Consider the following 22,196-nt stretch of genomic DNA (forward strand, 5'->3'; position numbering starts at 1 on the left):
TGCAATAGATTGAAAACTATTGGAGCTGTTGAAATTGAATTTTTAGAATCAACAAAGCAGATGCATTTCTGTGTGCTTTGTGTTTTATGGTCTACAGTTGGAAAATATGAGTTCATATGAACCAATAAACATAGAAACATAGAAGACTGACGGCAGAAAAAGACCTCATGGTCCATCTAGTCTGCCCTTATACTATTTCCTGTATTTTATCTTACAATAGATATATGTTTATCCCAGGCATGTTTAAATTCAGTTACTGTGGATTTACCAACCACGTCTGCTGGAAGTTTGTTCCAAGGATCTACTACTCTTTCAGTGAAATAATATTTTCTCACGTTGCTTTCGATCTTTCCCCCAACTAACTTCAGATTGTGTCCCCTTGTTCATTTGAATGTCCAAATCTTTCCATTGATGGATCTTTATTTTTCTTATCTGTAATCTGGATGCAAAGTCTAACTACAGGTAGTCTTCGACTTACAAGCACAATTGAACCCAATTTCTGTTGCTAAATGAGACATCTGTTAAGTGAGTTTTGCCCCATTTTATGACCTTTATGGCAACAGTTGTTAAGTGATTCATGGGCGTTGTTAAGTTGGTAACAGTTGTTAAGTTGCTCCCACACACTGAAGGGCTACCACACTGTGGACATGGCTGATGCATTTTCTTTAAAATCTTTCAGTGCAAATTGGGTGCTCTGGGGTGGAGCTCCATTTTTGCTATCCCACTACGTTTCCCCCCATCTGGGCAGTAGCTCCCCTCTGTTCCCACATAGATTTTGCCTGTCAGAAAGTCACAAAAGGAGATCACATGAACCCGAGATACTGAAATCATCATAAATATGAATCAGTTGCCAAGTGTCTGAATTTTGATGAGATGACTATGAGGATGATGCAGAAGTCATATGGGTTGAAAAATGTTCATAAGTCACCCTTTTCAGTGCCATTGTAACTTCAAATGGTCACTAAATGAGCTGTTGTAAGTCAAGGACTACCTGTATATTCTTCCTGAGAGGAAGTATGATACTGAAGCAGATAATCTTTTGCCAGCTGAAGCATTTTGCTGAACATGCAATATAATAGCAGTGTTTCTCTGTTGACGCCTGATTGGCTGTACAGAAAGGCAGGGGGCCCAATGAGGCTGAAACACCTGGAGGAGGATGGATTCTGGAATCACTGAAAGCAGTGAGAAGCGAGTCCATAGATGAGGACAGACTCTCAGCAGATTGTGGTTTTCAGTGAAGGCTTAGGAATACATTGCCTAGAGGGTTTTATTGTTTGGAATACTGAGAAGTAGCAGCAACATTTTCAAATATTTAAAAGTTGCATAAAATAATCATTGGTAACAGTCAAGGAAATAATAGAATGGACCCTGGCATGCTGTTCGCTAATCCTATCCTAATTCATGCTTTCTTGGCTACTCAATAAAATATTTGTCAATGTGACTTATTTTAGGAAAGAAAAGTAAATAAACCATGTTGGCTAGAAAAAGAAAAATTACACTCACTAAAGTTGACTTTAGAAGATCTCCAAAATATGGTACTCTTGGAAATGTTAAACCTTCAATCTAGCAAAATAATTTGTTCTCCCCAAAAGGAAAGCAAATCCGGGGGAGATTGAGGAAGGGTAACAACAACAACAACAACAACAACAACAACAACAACAACAACAACAACAACAACAGAATTGGAAGGGACCTTTGAGGTTTTCTAGTCCAACCCCCTGCTTGGGCAGGAGACCCTACACTACTTCAGACAAATGATTATTCAACATGTTGGTGCATTCACAACTTCTGGAGATAAACCGTTCCACTGATCAATTGTTCTAACTGTCAGGAAATTTCTCCTTAGTTCTAAGTTGCTTCTATCCTTGTTTAGTTTCCATCCATTGCTTTTTCTTCTATCCTCGGGTGCTTTGGAGAATTTTGTGGCAACCCCTGAGATATTGGAACCCTTGCTATCGTGTCTCCCTTAGTCCTTCTTTTCCAAAGCACCTGAGGGTAGGACAAGAAGCATCTGAGAGCAGGGCAAGGGTGATTTAAGTCTGCCTGGTCACAGAAGGGTCCTTTCAAATCAAACTCCATTTCATGCTGTAATGCTTTTGTTTGTCACTAAACATAATGTTTTAGGTTGGACTAAGCGGTCAGTGTAAAGAAGAATGATTATTCCTTATTTTTGAAAATATGAAAACACTATTTTTTTAAAATGGAGGGCACTCTATTTATTTGAATGGAGGGCACCCTGCCCATTTTTCAAACAGAACTTGTGCACTTTATACAATACTCTTCCAACCATTTTAAGGAGCAAAGGATCACTTGTTGTTAATGGGGCATTGCCAGTTTGCAAGAGGCTGTAATAATTAGAACTGAAATGCTCAAATAGATCTGGGCTATAATCTTTTATAAAAAGGATCATTAGGGTTTTCCACCCCACCTAAAATGCCATCTAAAGCCCAAGTTCTATTCTTGTAAGCTATAAGAAATTAATATCTATAAAGGGATGACAAACACACATTGTCTTCATTTTGTAATCACAGTGTTCCATTTTTCCTCTCAGATGATCATCTTTATTTCTTGTATTTATTTATTTATCAAAACATAATAAATAATAATAGTTATAGTATAAACATAAACAAAAGCAAAGTAGGTATAGGTAAATTTGGACAATAGGACAGGGAGGGTAGGCACAATGGTGCGCTTATGCACGACCCTTAGAGACCTCTTAGGAATGGGGTGAGGTTGACTGTAGACAGTCTAAGGTTAAACTTTTGGGGGTTTGGGAAAGAAACCTCAGAGTCAGGTAATGCATTCCATGCATTGATCACTCTGTTGCTGAAGTCGTATTTTCTGCAGTTAAATTTCAAACAGTTTACATTGAGTTTGAATCTATTTTGTGTGCATGTGTTGTTGCATTTGAAGTTGAAGCATTCATTGACTAGTAGGACATTGTGGTAGATGATTTTATGAACGACATTTAGATCAGATCAAAGGTGACATTAACATATAATTATAAAAGTAAGTACTCCAAAAATAATTAATTCCCAAGCCATGAAAAGTTAGTTCTATAGGAGAAATAAAAATATAAATCACCAAGGGATTCTTCCACTACTGTTTTGCTTGTTTGTTATTTGAGTTTTCAAATGAGAAAAGTCTTGACAATTAAAGTAGTTTTATAGTCTGGAGGACATGACCTCATTCCAGGTTTCAAATTACTTTTTTATGTCTAGATTACTAGTCTCCGTATCTGCATCTCTGAAATCAGATGCATTATTATTATTGGACTTCTGGGTAGAATCTAATGGATTTTGAACAAAGCAGTGAGAGAGTGAACCATGATGCATTCATTAAAGACACCAAATTGAACTTTTGCATCATTAACATTGAAAAAGTTTCCTCTGCCTGTGAAAAGCGATATTAGACCAGTCAGACACCCAACTAATAGTGGGGAAAAGATTGTTGATCTGGTGTCCTTATTCGCATGAGGCTCTACAGTTGCTTCAATTGACAGAACGGAGGGTTTCAACCTCAATATCTACTGGCAGAGAGCTACAGTTTTATATGCACTAACAATCCTGCCAGCCAGCCAATCTGCCAATCTTCCAGAGGAAAAATAGTAAAAGCTATAGTAATTAGACTTATATACTGCTTCACAGTGCTTTACAATCCTTTCTAAGTAGTTTATAGAGTCAGTGGCATATTGGGTCCTCATTTTACTGACCTCAAAAGGATGGAAGACTGAGCCAACCTTGAGCCAGTGAGATTTGAACTGCCAAACTGCTGGCAGTCAGCAGAAGTAGCCTGCATTCTAAGCACTACACCACCACAGCTTTTACAAATAAAAGCCAAAATTCCTAATGAAAGAAGGGAAAAAGGCTGGCACACCTTTTCACCCCAAAAGTATATTAAATTATACAAAATTTGTTGAGAATCTAGATCAGATGAGTGACTCCTTTTAAATACCTTTTGTAGCCAAGGACCATGGCCACGGATCTAAAATACCTAATTCAACATTCAAATAATAACATTTGTTCAAGACTATATGGGCTCCTGTGATGACATCTTGGCCCTGCAAGGGTCTGCAGACCACACGTTGAGAACCATTGATCTAGGCAATTTAAATTAGAAAGTGACATTTTGTATAAGATAGTTTGGTTATGGTGCACTGGATGAGCAAAAAGAAATGTAAGAATCCATTTAGCCTCCTACCTTCTCTGCAGAATGGTCCTTCATAGGGTGAATTGGTGCAATCACACAAGTAGCCATTGGGTTTTTCCACACATTTCCCTCCATTCTGGCAAAGGGTACCATAACTGCTGCAATGACCCGAACATCCTGGTTTGACACCAGGAGTCACTTTGGCTCGCTCTTCAAGGTCAAGTTTCTGTCCATTTAGATGTAGAGAGCGAATACATCCCATAAAACCTTTCTGTTTGGATGCAGATGCTCCTGTTTCAGGTATAAGTAAGGTAAGGCTTATATTTTAACAACTGACCCTTTAACAAATAAAATTCCTATTAAGGTTTTATTGTACAATATTGTAAATATATGTTTCCCATTGATTCCATATGAATATATGAGAGGGTATTTATTTATTTATTTCTCAAACATATGTTCCACCATCTCATCAAAGGCAACTCTGGGTGGTTTACAGATATTGAATAAAACGCCACATAAAACAATTAAATTAATAAACAAAGACCTTATATTTAAAAATTCAATTAAAGTGAAACTGAGCAGGATAGAGAGAAAAGGAATAAAGTGCACAAAGGGAGGACGGGGGTATTCTCTATTCTACCAGCCACCTCCAATATTGTTAATTGAACATGCAGTCTTAACCTCATTATCAAGCAAAATGTCCTTTCTGCAATCTAGTGAGAGTCTAATATGCAATGATAGTATAAGTGGAGGAAACAATTGAAATAAAGTTAGTAACCTAAAATATAATATAGACATGGGCTTTGGAGATTTGTACTTAGACTTACATGTTTGTAAATCATGGGATTACCATCAATTAAGCCTCCTGTTCTATCATTTCTGTTGGCTTCATCTTCATTTGATAATTTTGCAACTAGAAAAATATATACATCTAGAATATTGGGTGTAGAAAATTGAAACCATATGTTGCAATAGTTGCAGTTCAAAAGCAAACAAAAAAAGTTAGGCATGAGAATAAACTCTGAGAGTGCAGGATAAGGCAGTGAAAATCATCTCTCCAAGACTTCCATTTCAATTTTATCTTAAATATCCTTTAACAGTGAGAAATTTTGGGAATTGCAATAAACACCTGTTAATATTCTCAAGAGTATACAAAAATGGTGACTAAATGCCCCTTGGGACTCTGTTTCTGGAACAGGTATCAAAAAGAATGCATTGCTTATCTTCAAAATTGTAACTTTTGGTATACCAACAATACATTTTCTATTGTTCATGCTATTGCTACATATTCTGTCACACAATGAGACAAAATACTATGGTAACCTGAAGAGCTAGGATTGTGGATTATCTGATTCCTGTTCACTACTAATTTGGTAGTGAACCATAGTAATTTCTATGCATGTCTGAAAATGAAATATAGTCTCTATTATCATTTTTCTGTGAATTCTTCTGAGCATTTTTCTATTGCTTAGTCTTCTGTTCTGTTATGCATTGGTGGGACAATTTATATCGCTGTACAAATTCAAGAAAAACAAGTTGCTAAATCCATCTTCAAATAGTAGAAATATCTAAATTTTCCATAGTAATTCATTGAGTAATATCAAATATCCAACAGTTAAAAGAGTATCCATTTACCCCAAGAGAATAGCTTTTGCAAAAAATGATTGTACCTACCTACATATAATTGACTGTTTAGCTGCAATCGAAAATGTCCTTCAGCAGGTGCTTCTAAAGTCTTCTTTGGAAAGTTGTCTACCTGAAGAGAGGTTTCTTTAAGATTCCTTTCAGCACGGACATAATGCCACTGGTTGTCATTCAAGGGCATGGGGGACTGGACAGTAACCTCTACAGGGCCATTTCCAACATCAACTGTGAAAGTGATGTCTTTAGGAGCTGGAATGTACAAAGTGAAATTTAGTATGTTATGCTGGTAACAACAAGTACATAACTGGAATAGTAATATTTTAATTTAGGAAAAATCAACCTTATGTGATTATTGAATTCATATAGGGAATCATCTATATATTATAGTACATATCTACAGACCCAAACCTTCTTTGTGAAATCCAATTCCTGGTCAGATATTCTCATTTTCCCTATGTTCGTAAATTAGACTGCTATACTTATGAAATAGAAGGTATGTATTTCCCTTGCGATGGATCAGTGAGATAGAACATTTCCACAAATATTACTATTTATTTAATATTTACTTTTTAAAAAAACATAGCCTATAAAGTGTGTAGAAAATACACAGGAGAAAATGTACAACATAAAAATGATATCAATAAAACAATACTGATGGAAATATCAAGATAATATTAAGAGAAGAGAGAAAAACTGTACCAAAGTGTTTTTCATTCAACAATTCTCAGCCCTATTTTTTTGGATGATTTTCACCTACATTTGCTATATTCAGATGTACAACTAGTTGATATATTATAGACAATATTAAACATGTTTCAAACACTAAAGTTTTGTTCAAACTGTATAATTAAATTTAATGACACATGCTGTTTAAATTTTCCTCCCTCCCTTAAAATATCACTTTTTATTCTGCTGAAAGTCAGAGAAACACCTGAGAGCAAGTTTCTATTCCTAATGATTTAAAGAAAAGTGGAGACAAATATGAATGTCATAAGTATTATTCTGATAGTTAAATCACTGATATGTTAAGACTTGCATAGTTCAGTCTTTCAAAAACTGGAGGTTATAGGCACTGGCCTTTACAATCAAATGAATAGGAAAAAACAAGTGAAAGAATCAAGGCTTTTTTCTTTTTATATTCTGAGAAAGAAGTATGTAATTTAAGAACTAATCAACCCTGTTGTGCCATTTTTCCTTCATTTTTTAGACAGTTTATTAAAAGGAGACCTGCATTGAGTTCTTATTTCATCTCCATCCCTTGCAATCAACCTCATCTTTTCTGAGAATTAGTTGGGGCATATAGACCACAATTGTGGGGTGGAAATCAAAGTAAGGGACAGTTGGCAGCATAATATTTAAGACAAAATCATTTCCAAGAGTAAGAGAGGTTCCACTGCAAGATGACAAGAGAAGAAGCTGACATTTGGTACATTGCCAACACTAGATCAATAATAACAAAAAAATACACACAAAATAGCGCCGGCGGACTTACCCGCTGGTGCCTTTTGCAGGAGGGCCGGGCAGACATCAGGACACATGGCGTAGCCGCCATGTTGTTTCAGCCGAAGTCTCGCGAGATTTCGCGAGACTTCGGCTGAGGATCGGGCCAGAATGGCCTGATCATGACGTGTCCGGGCGGGGCCTGCCAGCCCTATAAAAGGGCGTGCAGGCCCGGGCTCAGCCTTTTCGCCCGGACAGCATCGTGAGCAGACACCTGCCCGCCCTCCCTATTTTCAGTGTGCTATTATGGGTCGCCCTAGGGGGCCGAATAGGAATTTTTTGCGGTCTGGCCTATTAGCCGAACCGTTTTTTCGCCTATTCCACACTGTGGAGAAGGATAAGCGGTTAGGGGGGTGCTTGCACCTGTTAGTCTAATTGGCTTACCTTTGGGTCATTTGGGTAGGCAGGTTAGGGGTGGAAAATTGGGTAGTGGTTTAGCAACTGCGTGTTCTCTTTTGGGCATCTTTGGGGATGATTGACAGGTTCTATCCAAGCTTGTGGTATTGGCGACCTGAGCAGTTGGGGAGAACCTGTCTTTGGGTCCCGCACATTTAAGTCCCCTGGTAGGGGTTAGCCGGCGGGACCTCCCACATGCAAGTGCATGGCAGGGTCTCAGGTGAGGGAGGGGTCCCTCACCTGGACTAGCATGGAGCTACGCCCATAAGTTGCCCAGGAAGTTTATATGATGTCATTTTCCGCCCCGTAAGCAATTGTTTGACCCTGCAGGTCCATTGTTTGGGTCATAGTTAGTTATGTTAATTATGCTAATTTAATTAAATAAATTATGCAAATTTATTTTAATAAAAATGACCCAGTTTTAAATCCAGCTCTTGTGTCCGTGTCGTTACTCCGTCTCTTCTGCAAAAACCTTTGGACAGAAGTAGTAACTCTGATTTATCAATCTTTTGAAGTTACTTAAAAAGTTTAGGCCATGGAAGCAATATTATTTTCGTCAAGGTTTCATTACACTAGCAAAATAAGGCTGAAGTATGGCTATAATCATTCATTTGGACCCTAATTTGTATCTCTAGCTATGTAAGGGAGATAGATTTCTGATAAATTTGTAAACCATTGGTATACATATGTACATAACTCACACAAATCTTTCAATCCATAGGAATGAATTGTCATAGGCATTGGGGATCGGGAACTCTCTTCTATTCATGGAAGGAAATCAATAACATTGATCTCCTTACAGTTAGACTCTGTTCCAGCACTAACATCAACTGATTTGTAGACTGTACTCACAGCCATTTGGCTCCAAAAAATAATCTACTCTATGAAAAAATCATAACACAGTAGAGAAACTGACTAAGATTTCCATCACACATGTCTTTCATTTCTACAGTGCACATGCAAACCCATCATCTTGACAGACTGCATTATTCTGATGTAATTTCATGTCAATGTTTTGCTTTTATTGTGTATTTAAAAAACAACAATATAAGAACCTTGAGAATGAAATACAACACACTGAAGTATCACCCAAATAGGAGATCATGTGTAATTAACATGAAACCATACCTCATTACCTAGTGATGATGCCCTATGGCTTTTAACAAAGGTTTAATGAATCAAAGGGCCTTGAGGGCTTTATTTTATTAAACTTAATGTCAAAGTTATTACAACTGTATTACAAAATGATGGTAGTTCATTCTAGGTTTGTTCAGCCTGATGAACAAATATCTAACAGAAAGGTCTTCTTTCATTCTAAATCCAGAGCACAACACCCTCCATTAATAGACTAAAACAACAGATAAAAGAATGACTAAAACAACAGATAAAAGAAAGAAAGAGTGAGGTTTTTTAATAATAATAATAATAATAATAATAATAATAATAATAATAATAATAATAATGAAAAATTAAGTTTGTATGCTGCCCCTCTCTGAGGACTCGGGGCGGCTCACAACAATAACAATACAATGAACAGTAATACAAATCCAATATTAATAAAAACTAGAATTAAAACCCATTAATATTATAAAACACTCAATACTGCACAGTCATACCACTATCAAAGGCTACAGTCAGAAAGGGGGGGGGAGGGAATTAGTCCCCCATGCATGGCGATATAAATGGGTCTTCAACATCTTGCAAAAGGCAAGGAGGGTGGGGGCCATTCAAATCTCTGGGGAGAGCTGGTTCCAAAGGGTCGGGGCTGCCACACAGAAGGCTCTTCCCCTAGGTCCTGCCAGACGACATGGTTTAGTCAATGGGACCCGGAGAAGGCCAACTCTGTGGGGCCTAATTGGCCACTGGGATTTATGTGGCAGAAGGTGGTCCTATAGGTATTCTGCTCCGATGCCATGTAGGGCTTTATAGGACATTAACAACACCTTGAATTGTGATCTCCAACCTTTCCAGCTTTGCAGGAAGGTGGTGGAGAAGGCAGTAATGGGCATCACCTAGGACAAATGAGATTAGTAGGACTTTTTGGTGGGTTCTGGAGGCTGGTGGTGGGGCGTGCATGTCCCCAACATGTATGTATGTGCCCCCGCACAAGATTTTGTTTCTGCATTTGCACCGGGGAGATTTCAGCAATTTTCGCCCTTTTTTTGCTTCTGCACAGAAATTGCTGAAATTTCCTCTGCATGAGTTTGCTTCAGGCGCATGCACAGAAGCAAAATCTCGTGGGTGGGTGTATATACACATGTTGGGGGGGGCACGCCCATGCTGGCCTTGGGATCCCAGTACCGGTAGGAAAAGTTAAGTGGAGTCCTTCACTGGGTGGAGGAGAGGAGATGGTTCTATGCAACAGCATGCATGCATACATGCATATATGCAACATTATTTATGCCCACTGCTCACACAAATGGAGCAGTGCAAGTACAGATTTCAATGCAAGCTGCTTGCGCCTTGTGCATCACAGTTCAAAACAGGCTATGGCCAGGTCCTGGGCTGTAGCCTGTGGGTTGGGGAACCCTGCTTTAATACTTCAGGCAGAAATTGCAATTTAGTTTCAAAGAGGCCTAGCTTATTTGACAGGCCATTATGACACTCTTGAGCATTCTGGAACCTTCCCATTTCCTCATTGGTATTCCAGCTGCTTTCCAAAAAAGGATATTACATAAATAGGACATAAATACTATTTATCATCACCTAAGAAGAGAAGGAGAGGCAATCTACTGATAACTCATATGCTATCTGTGAAAAGTAGCAATTTTGTGTGCCGCTTCAGATAAGAGACAGCTGCTCAGCAGAGTCAATACTGAGGTAAATAATATTATCTTCATTTGAATGAAACTCTTAGAGGAAGAGTTTGTTTGTATTTATGTATGCAAGCCTGCATACAAACACATACACACACATGGAAGCAAGTTTGGGATAGTGGTTCAATGCATTGAACACTGATTATATTAAAGGATCCTAACCTCTCAACTTTTGGCATGTTATCTCCAATTTTAAGATTTAAAACATAGATGAAAACTTCACAAACATTAAGCACCCATAGAAACATAGAAACATAGAAGATTGACGGCAGAAAAATACCTCATGGTAGTCTGCCTTTATACTATATCCTGTATTTTAGCTTAGGATAGATATATGTTTATCCCAGGCATGGTTCAATTCAGTTAATGTGGATTTACCAACCACGTCTGTTTGACTTCCGCTTGTTCAAGAAAGTATGAAGTGGTTTTTTTCTGAAAGGTAGCTGGGCTTTCTTGGGTTTTTTTCCTTTGAAAGTGTTTCACTTCTTGGATGTGATGGAAACCATTTTCAAGGAAGAAACCAAGGAAGCCCAGTTGCCTTTTGGAAAAACATATTTGGGGCAATCATGGATGAATGAGTTTCTTCATAGACATTTCATGCCTTAATCAGATTTGCAGAAAAATTAACAATGCCCTGCAATTTCAGTTAATAAACTTACAGCTTATTTCAACTCTGATGAAATCTTTCATTCCCAAATTTTCCAAAAAAACTCCAGACGTTTTGGTTGTTTTGAAGAAGAAAGAAATGTCTGCAGTGAACTCGGCATGGAAAGTGGGGAAGAGTAGGTACGAAGCTTCGGTGCTGAAAGAAGCTGCATTCCAGAACTGTCCTGCAAAGAACAATCAACTTCTCTATAGTTAATTATATGTAGCAGGTAAACGAATAAACAAAGAAATACTGTATCCTTTATCAGAGTTCATTAAAACAGGAAAATTAAATCTAGGAGGAAAAATATGTTAGGGCTTCTGCATTGTAGGTATGTGCATCATTCATTCATTCATTCATGCAGTCATTCATTCATTCATTCATTCATTCATTCATTCATCCATCCATTCATTCATGCATGCATGCATGCAGAAGGCGGTCCCATAGGTATTTTGGCTCAATGCCATGTAGGGCTTTATAGGTCATAACCAACACTTTGATTTGCACCCGAAAACAAATTGGCAGCCAATGCAGTCCATGGAGTGTTGGAGAGATATGTGCATGTCTGGGCAAGCCCATGACTGCTCGTGCGGCAGCGTTCTGTACAATTTGCAGTTTCCAAACGCTTTTCAGAGGTAGCCTCATGTAGAGAGCATTGCAGTAGTCGAACCTTGAGGTGCTAAGGGCATGAATGACTGTGAGTAAAGACTTCCTGTCCAAATGACCTAAGTGCCACTGCAATGTATTTCTAGGTTGCATTAACAGAGGGATAGAATCAAGATCACATGAAGTGTTTATACCACTTTATAATGCCTTGGTAAAACCACCCTTGGAATACTGCATTCAGTTTTTTAAAAAGGATATTGAGACTCTAGAAGGAGTGCAGAGAATAGCAATAAAGATGATTAGGGGACTGAAGGCTAAAACATATCAAGAATGGTTGACAGAACTGGGTATGTCTAGTTTAAAGGAAAGAGGACTAGAGGAGACATGATAGCAGTGTTCCAATATCTCAGGGGTTGCCACAAAGAAGAGGGAATCAAACTATTCTCCAAAACACCTGAGGGTGGAACAAGAAATAATGGGTGGAAACTAATCAAGCAGAGAAGCAACTTAGAACCAAGGAGAAATTTCCTGATAGTTAGAACAATTAATCAGTGGAACAGCTTGCCTCCAGAAGTTGTGAATGCTCCAACCCTGGAAGTTTTTAAGATGTTGGATAACCGTTTGTTGATAGTTTCATATTATTTTGGATAAGTAAAACAAAAAAGCAAATAAACCTTTCATATAAATAGGAATTAATGTTGAGAATACATTTAAACCATTTCACAGAGAAATGCATTGGATTAAAAAAATAGCTTTACATATATTAATTCTCATATTTATCACAGAAAGGATGTGTCTAATTCATTGACCTATGGCTAGATATCTGCAGTTCTACTGAAGAATAGGACAGGGTAGTTTTTGTCAATGTGTTGTAAGTATCAAAGCAGCGTCTTACTTTATTGCGTGAATCAAAGCATCAGGTTAAGCTATAAATGCTTAGGGCAGTTCATGTTGTGTGAACATGGTTTATTTTGCTAAACATACAATTTAGTATTTTCTCTAAACCCAGGAAATGTATAACTGCTGTGAAAAGGGCAGCGCCGGACTTACCCGGCAGGCAGGCTTTGCTGGAGGGACCGGGAGACACGGTCCCTCATGGCGGCCGCCATTTTGGATCCCGGGCGAAGTCTCGCGATGCGAGACTTCGCTCGGGAGATCAGGGCCTGATTGGCCAGGCTCCTGATTGGTCCGGGCGGGGCCTGCTTGCCCTATATAAGGGCGAGCAGGCCCGGGGCTCTCCCTTTTCGCCCGGACTGCAGAGCGGAGCAGACACCCGCCCGCCCTCCACTATTTCGCAGTGTGCTTAGGGGTCGCCCTTAGGGGGCCGAATGGGAATTTTTTGCAGTTCTGCCTCTTAGCAGAGCTGTTTTTTCGCCCATTCCACACTGAGGTGATGGATGTGTGGTTAGGGGGTGCTTGCATTTATTAGGTTAATTGGCTTACCTTTGGTCATTTGGGTAGGCAGGTTAGGGGCAGAAAACTGGGGTGGTTTAGCAACCGCGCGTTCTCCCTTGGGCATCTTTGGGGATGATTGACAGGTTCTCCGCAAGCTCATGGAGGGAGTTTCTGCCTGAGCAGCTGGGGGGAACCTGTCTTTGGGTCCTGCACCTTTAATTCCCGGATTCCGGTTAGCCGGTGGGACCCCCCTCATGCACAGCATGGCAGGGTCGCAGGTGACGGCCTGGCCCTCACCTGGACTTGCATCGAGATACGCCCATGAGTTGCCCAGGAATGTTTCTTGGCATAACGTCATTTCCGCCCCGGAAGTAGTTGTTTGACCCTGCAGGTCCATTTCCGGGTCATAGTTGATTATGCTAATTTATGCAAAGTATGCAAATTTATGTTAATAAAAATGACCCAATTTAAATCCAGCTCTTGTGTCCGTGTCGTTACTCCGTCTCTCCAGCAAAGGCAAATTTCATACTAAGCATAATTCAGAAAGCATTTTTAAAAAGTTGATTGGGTACTTTTAAAATTGATGAAAGCAGAACTAAAGGAAGGCAGACAGAATGATATAATTACATATTTACATGGGAAAGGAAAAGCCAGAAATTTTCTCTTGTGATAAACATTTTCATACAATGAACTGAATTGTTGGGAGAAACATGGAAACAAGGAAGTGCAAAAGGAAGTATTTCACATTGAACAAAATGGGGAACTTTGAACAAGAGAAAATGATAACCACCAACTTTAACTACCACAAGCAGCTTTAAAAGAGAATCATAAAATTTTATAGCCAATAAAAATTTCAACTTCTAATGTGCAAGATGGTTGGATATTACTTCTAATTAATGAAGAGAACAGGTTCTTAGTATTAATTAATTGCTGAAGGATACGAATGAGGAAATCCTACTGTATTCATGTCATGCTTTTTCATTTTTCATATGTATCTTTATTCCCCCATTGTGGAGACAGAAGTCTGAACAAGCCTTTAATTTGAATCTCTAACACTCAAAATATTACTGCAAATTATTTTTGTTAAAATATGCTTCTTTAGAAACTGCACAATTCATTTCAGGAAATAATCAGACAATGCAATTATTAGAAGGTATCTGTTATCACTAGTGCAAACAGAACTCTATCTCTGTCTTACACAGAGAGAGGGGGAGGGGGAGGGGGGAGGGAGAGGGGGGAGGGAGGGAGCTTCTTATACAGCTTGTGCATAAGGATGCTGAAAAGAGATGATACCCACTATCTCCATAGCAACGAAGAGGACCAATTCTCCAGGCAGCTTCAGAATTAGGTTTGTTCGTATCAGTGATGACTATCTGGTTCACAGGTAAATGTTCTTTAAAGGAAAGGAAGCCGGTATCATTGGTCCTACGAATAGATAAATGCATAAATTGTATATCAGGATAGAAATCTTAAACAGCTTTGCATGATAAATTATAAACATACATACATACATACATACATACATACATACATACATACATACATATACACATACTGTATACATATACATATACAATATATACATATACATACATATTTACATACATACATACATACATACATACATACATACATACATACATACATACAGTACATAGTATATGTTAACAAAGAGAGAGGGAGGGAGGGAGAGAGCTGCACATTTAGAGGAAAAGAGATATATTTGAATTTAAAAATGATATTTAAAGACTATTTTGATAACAGAAATCTTCCTATTGGTACTTGTTTCACTCTCTTTCTCCCCCCCCCCCAACAAGTTGCCATATTGGGGTAAAATATATTCAGTCATGGTCCAAATGCAATAAAATAACATCTAAAACCCTTCAGTCTTAAAAATATATACGCTAATTCAAATGCCTAATCAAAATTGTTTTAATATGGTGTCAGATTGCTAGACTGATACCTCTCTTTACTGAATGCATCCCATAATTACGAATCCTCCATCAAAGTGCTCAAAAGAATTTGTGTGAAAATACTAATAGGCACTCTGTAAAGGTGTCCCTCAGCAATCTTATAGAAGAATAAGGATGTGTAAGAGAGTCTTTGTAGAGGGGTGGCATACAAATCTACTAAAACCTCTAATAAACTTATAAAGATCTTGGAGGACAAGGAAGACCAGGTCACGTCTCATATGAGTCGGCCTTCTCCAGGCCCCGTCAAGTAGACAATGTCGCTTGATGGGGCCTAAGGGAAGAGCCTTCTCTGTGGGGACCCTGGCCCTCTGGAATCAGCTCCCCCCAGAGATTCACACTGCCCCCACCCTCCTCGCCTTCCGCAAGAATATTAAGACTCATCTATGCCGTCAGGTCTGGGGTGATTAGACCTTAGCCCCCTGGCCGACAAATGTTATGTACTGTTGTTGTCTGAGCGGGTATGGTTTATTTTTAATAATACTGGGGATTTTAGACTAGTTTACTTCATTTAACTAATTGGATTTAGGCTACAGTATTCTATTGTTTCTTTTTATAAGTTGTAAGCCACCCCGAGTCCTTGGAAAGGGGTGGCATATAAATCCAATCAATACATAAATAAATATACAATGGCTTCCATCCAGAGATAAGCAACATTTGAGATAGCAGACACAGATAGAAATGAGTAGTGTTACCCATTTGCCTGTACCTCCACCAGAAGCTGGGTTTGTATAACTTCCTTTATTAGGTTGCTAAATAAAATGTTTTGTGGATTTTCACAGTTCATTGACACAAATGTTTGTAGACCATATTGAAACAATAAGAAAAGGGGAAGGAAAAGAAGAGAAGGAAAGAAAAAAGCAAAGGGGAGGGGAGAAGAGAGAAATTGAAAGGAAAGGAAAGGAAAGGAAAGGAAAGGAAGAAATTGTGTGAATGCTTATGTTGGTCTATTTAAGAGTATTTCTGAACAGAACAATTATATAAATTGTTGCTAAAAATTCCTCAGATCTGATCTGTAAGATATCTCATGTCAGACATGATGCATTATACTATGGTTACAACATCCTGAGGTATGAATTATATCTGAAGGAATAGAAGAGATGCTGAAATTAATGTAAAGTTCACAACCTAGCTTTTAATGTGCTGTACCAGCTGAAAGTTTTCAATGGTTTTCAAGGGTAGCCAAAGAGATTACTTCAGTTTTGAAGACTGCTGATATAGGAGATTTCTGTTGAATCCATTAAAGCAATCTTTAAAAAAAAAACCTTTTGGAAATTGGTTTGATTTTTTTTCCTTTTTCTTTTCCTTTTTCAATGACAATGCAAATGTCAACGAAAAATATAGATAATATGATGTGCATATAACAAATGGCAAGTAGAAAATAAACACAGGAGATATTGTATGCTCTGGCACTCAATATATTAATATTTATTCTGACAAGAAAGATATATCTGTTTGCTGGTCATTTAGAAAAAAATCAATAAAACTGCCAAGCATTCCTTGAGATGGTGGCCCATTGCCATTTGAGAGATTTTGTGTTAATTAAAAAAAACCTGTGGATGTTATTGTGCTCTTACTGTAAACTGAATTGAGACTTCTGGTGAAAATTGAACAATTCATCTTTTAATGCACAAAAAATGTTTGCTACTATGGTAGAAATATCTATATTAACTGTATTCTGGACAGATAATTCAAAGTCATGAATTATTTTGCCCAGAGCAGCCAAAATGGGAGTGCTCAGTTGTTTTATTAAAAAAACAGAATTAAATAATGTAACATTGACTATCAATTTTTTCTAAGGCAAGTGGTAATATATTTCCTTTCCAGATCTTATTACATTTTTATATGGATGGCATTTTGGTGATGCACTAACTGTCCATCTAATATGTTAATAACTTAAAAATGGTGTCATGCACAAAAACTATGCAAAATTACAGATTTATGATTTATCTACATTATTGACCAACGATCATAAAATTTATCATAAAAATGTTTCATGATTGATCACAAAAAAAAAAAGGATCGTAACATAGGCTAATTGCCTAAGCAACCTGGTTTTTTTCCAGCCTTAAGTTAAATATAGGAGGAAGACAATATAACAGTAAGGAACAAATAATTATTTATGAGGAAACGTACTTTAAAAGACTTTATATTTCTTAAGTCAAACAAAAATTCATAATTATATGAATTTCAGATCTGAATTTGCTAATTTTAAAATTCTGCTAAAAGCTCAGGAGAATAAGCTCAATTTTGGATTCAATTTAAAAAAAAAACATTTTTATCCCAATGTAAATTTAGGGGGAAAAGACATTATATTGCACAAGCCATTTGCATATGAATTAGAAAGAACCCAAGAGAGAAGAAATAAAGCAAGCACATTTAGAATGCAGATCTTTGAGAAATTGTATTAAAATCCACAATGTCTAATGAAATTTTCAGAATAATATGATTTAATTGTATTTATGTAATAATATTGATACTTCTTATAAGCAATATTTTTCATGACAGAATTCCAAGAGAGGCAACTCTCATTTAGCAATTAACCAGAACCAGGCACTCTTGAAATTAGCTAGGTGGCTGATCATGCATTTTCAGATCCTTGCTAATCCATACCCATAAGATATATGAACAATACGGAAACATTATCTGTTTCAAATGTGCCCCAATAGTTCTGAATTTCATTACATCAATGAAAGAACAATGTAAGTTGCAAGTTCATAGCAGTTTTTAATATTTATTATAGTAATAGCAATAGCACTTAGATTTATATACTGCTTTACACCACTTTACAGCCCTCTCTGAGTGGTTTACAGAGTCAACAAATTGTCCCCAACACTTTGGCTCCTTGGAAGGATGGGAAGCTGAATCAACTTTGCCCCTGGTAAGATTTGAACTGCCAAATTGCAGGCAGCCGAGAGACAGTAGAAGTAGCCTGCAGTACTGCACTCTAACCACTGCAGCGCCATGGCTAATGTATCATATTGAAAAACAAATTTTCTTGTATTTCAAGATGCTGCTTTGCAGTACAGTACTATGAACTGGAATGTTCAAAGTCCCCCCGCACTTGCATTATAACAGTTGGCAGGACAGTAGTGTTATTCAATTTAATTTCCTCTCTTATAATATCCTTTGGGTATACTGCCTAGTTTTAAGTTAATGAAACCTCACTTCAATAGGTAGCCGCAACAACATTTAATGAAATTTGTGATACAGTATATTATGAGAAATGTATTCTCAGCATATGTCTGGTGCAATGCAACTTGGAAATAATCCAAAGAAAATATCTACAACATTTTTGAAAGTTTGCAAGTAGTGGAATGCAGATTATAAACATTTAAATTTTCCATGTTGCTATGCAAGTTTTAAACATTTCAAGTAAAGTACTGCAGCTAATTACATAACAAAGAGATTCTGGAAGATAATGGTATTAGAGTCTGCTAAATAAGTCAACTCAACTCAATAATTATTCTAGCATCTGTTGTTTATGATAGAGAATAGGGTTGGTGTTAACAGAATCACAGAGTTGGAAGGGACATTGAAGGCCTTCTAATCCAAACATCTGCTCAAGCAGGAAACCCTGCACCATTTCAGACAGATAATTCTCCACCCTCTTCTTAAACACCTCCAATGTTGCTGATAGTGTCATCCATAGTCCTTCTTTTCACTATCCCATTCCTGAAATTGTTCCTTATATGTTTTAGTTTCCAATCCTCTAATTATCATTGTTGCTTTTCTCTACATTCTTTGTAGAGTCTAAACATTTTTTTAATATTGTAGCAACCAAACAGAATGCAATATTTAAATGTTGTTTTACCAAGGCATTTTAAAGTGGTACTAACACTTTACTTGATATTGATTCTACTTCTTTTTGGCATTATTTTTTCACTTTTATAGAAAAGAAATAGTTTCTGTCAATTGAAGAGCATAGTTCCCTCTAAGCTGAGCAGTGAGCAATTGCTCACTTAAAAATCATCATCAACTCAGAGTGGGAAAGAGTGAGAGGGAAGGAGAGAGAGAGGAAGAGAGGAAGAGAGAGAAACAGATAGAAAAAAGAGAGGAAGGAAAAGAGGAAGAAAAAGAATGGGAGTAAGGAAGAGAGAAAGAAAATCAAAATCTAGATTGAAACTAGCTCAACTATTTAAGTGGCATTTTGATATTGGTAGAGTTGCCCTATTATGAGCTCACTGTTATAGACACACAGTACAGTATTTTATTTTGACATTCTCGGAGGCAAAACAGGGTGGGTTTTTTATTTGTTTGTTTGTTTGTTTATTTATTTATTATTTCTGTGCCGCCCAGTCCCGAAGGGACTGCTGCTCAGACACTATACTTTTCCGCCCACCCCCCAAAAAAATTAGAGGGAACACTGTTGAAGAGTACCATATTTTGGGGAGTATAAGATCCACTTGAGTATAAGACACACCTTAGCTTTGGGGGAGGAAAACAAGGGGAAAGAATTCTGCCTCTGCCTCACAGCAATTTGCCTCCCAACAACCAGTACAGATACCTTGAGGCTGGGTGTGACAAGGAATGGCTAGGAGGGGAGGCAAGGTACTCCTTGGCGTCAGTGACATTGAGGTGGCCACACCCACTCAGTCACATGACCATGAAGCCACACCCATCCAGTCACATGACCATGAAGCCTGTCCCAGTCACATCAAGCCACACCAACAAAATAAGCCACACCCACAGAACCAATAGTAAAAAAAAATTAGAACCCACCCCTGGTTTATATGAGTTTATTGCTTTTCTATACAGTTATCTCTCTTGTGATTTACTTCTCATGATCTTGGCCTGATGTCTTATGAATATAAATATCCTTTAGATCTTTTTTTCTGAAGCACGAGGAGCTATGGAGTTTGAAGTGTGACGCACAGTATGTGATGGGGAAAACACCATCAATGTATTCTATCATCTTGCAACTATAAAGGGAGGGTAGAACGCCCCTACAATACTTCCAAAAGAAAAAGCTTTTAAATGAGTAAAATAAGCCATTTGTGAAGAAAACTTTCAGGAGGTTGTTTTCTAATATTGTATTAAGCAATAGGAAAAAGCCAAATGTTGTAGCAAATTATAGGCTGTGCTTGCACAATCTGGCAACCTTCAGAAGTATGAGCTACAACTTTAAAATTGAGAAGTAGTAATCCTACCACTACACTGAAGGCCAATTTAAAACTACTGAATACTATTAAGAAAAGAGAAGGGCAAATTGTCTCAGGAACAACTATAACAATTCTATCACTGTTTGAGGAATCCTTGATGGTCTCTGAGTTTGTTTATTGTTCTTGAAGACATTTTATTATTCAGATTAGTAACAAAAGAATCAAACTCAGAGAGCACTAAGTCAACCATGAATTACAAATATTCTCCTTTATTGCTACCATCACTGTCTCTCTTAATAGATAAATTGTCTCCCTTTTTTTCTCTCTGCTTTCAGAAATGACACAAAACTTCATGGTTCCAGCCTAGTTTTTTTAATTTTTTAATTATTTTATAAGCACAATACACATTAATGTATTGTTATGTCTGTAACTATTTTGTTATGTGACTTAAGTATTATTTGTAATTAATTTTAACAAATTGTTAGCTTTGCTGATGGCTATTTCTGAGTGGAAGACTCTTTAAAACCTATTAAAAAGTACTTCTAGCAATGAGACAACTATTTTATGCTTGCCTTTCATCTGGTTGTAAAAAATCAAGGGAGAAATGGCAAATCTAATTCAGTAGCACAAACAGGCTCAATATACAAAAATTAAAAAACAGTCTCTGAATATTAAACATTCTTATCGGTATATGAATGTAAGGTTGTATTAGTTTTGCTCTCTTTGGCATTATAATATTTTAAACTTTCCCCACTATTAAGTATCAACAATATGGTTGACAAATTAGTCCTATATGAAGGTATAGGCAAAAATCATAGAAACCTTATAAGTATTTCAAATATAAATTAAATGTTATGAAATAAGTTTTTTATATATTTCATATTTAGAAAAAAATTAACACAATTTTATGAAAATATAGAATAATTTAGAAATGTAGAAACATATTTAATATAAATAATTACTATACATAGTATGTAGTTAATACACTATCTAAGTCTAAATATCTACTTATTTACCTAAATATAAATCTTATCTCATTTACCTCATGACATTCTTTATAAATTTGTCTATTTTGTTTGCTTATGATATATTTAATGTTACTTATTGAATCCCAGCGACCGATTAGGTCCCACAGAGTGGGCCTTCTCCGGGTCCCGTCAACTAAACAATGTCGGTTGGCGGGCCCCAGGGGAAGAGCCTTCTCTGTGGTGGCACCGGCCCTCTGGAACCAACTCCCCCCGGAGATTAGAACTGCCCCTACTCTTCCTGCCTTCCGTAAACTCCTTAAAACCCACCTTTGCCGTCAGGCATGGGGGAATTGAAACATCTCCCCCTGGGCATGTTTAATTTATATATGGTATGATTGTGTGTGTGTCTGTTAGTACATGGGGTTTTTAAAGCTTTAATATTTTAATTGAGTTGATTATTTATGATTTGTACTATTTGTTGTGAGCCGCCCCGAGTCTTTGGAGAGGGGCGGCATACAAATCCAAATAATAAATAAAATAAATAAATAATGTATATAAATAATAAAGTTTATTTTTAATTTTTAACTAATATTTTAAACTTTGAAAGTAAGGATATATTATTAAAAATGGATACATTTTGGAAAATTGCTCAAATAAAGATCATCCAGACATGTCAATAATCTGTTATTTGCCATACAATATGTTCTATCTAAAATATTTTCTCTGAATCAAGTTTATCATATAATCAGTGCTCAATAATCAGATCTTCAAACTTTGTAGCAAGTGAGTCTCCATGGAGGGAATGGAGATAAAAGTTTTTCTATATACATTTTAACTGTTTTAAGTTCCTTCTCCTGCCCTAAAATATTCAAAATGCTATATGCTTTTTATTTTATTATAGCAGGGCTGAGCTATTTCCTTTCTAAATTGAAAATGCCAAATTGCTTTAGCCTATGAAAGCCATTCTGTACTCACATAATTTTAACTAAGGTCTTTTGTTCATT

At 37.1% G+C, this 22,196-nt stretch overlaps 1 protein-coding gene across 1 annotated transcript in view; it reads right to left on the reverse strand.

The window, feature by feature from the left end:
- Nucleotides 1-22,196, reverse strand: part of CNTNAP5 (contactin associated protein family member 5) — a 485,513-nt gene that overhangs the window by 56,248 nt on the left and 407,069 nt on the right. The window contains exons 15-18 of the mRNA XM_070729992.1: nt 14,450-14,577; nt 11,165-11,335; nt 5,824-6,042; nt 4,201-4,440 (exon numbers count right to left, since the gene is read on the reverse strand). Coding sequence (XP_070586093.1) covers nt 4,201-4,440; nt 5,824-6,042; nt 11,165-11,335; nt 14,450-14,577 — 758 coding nt within the window. The remainder of the gene's footprint in view (nt 1-4,200; nt 4,441-5,823; nt 6,043-11,164; nt 11,336-14,449; nt 14,578-22,196) is intronic.

This window comes from Erythrolamprus reginae, chromosome 1 (genome assembly GCF_031021105.1).
Source record: "Erythrolamprus reginae isolate rEryReg1 chromosome 1, rEryReg1.hap1, whole genome shotgun sequence".
NCBI lineage: Eukaryota > Metazoa > Chordata > Lepidosauria > Squamata > Dipsadidae > Erythrolamprus > Erythrolamprus reginae.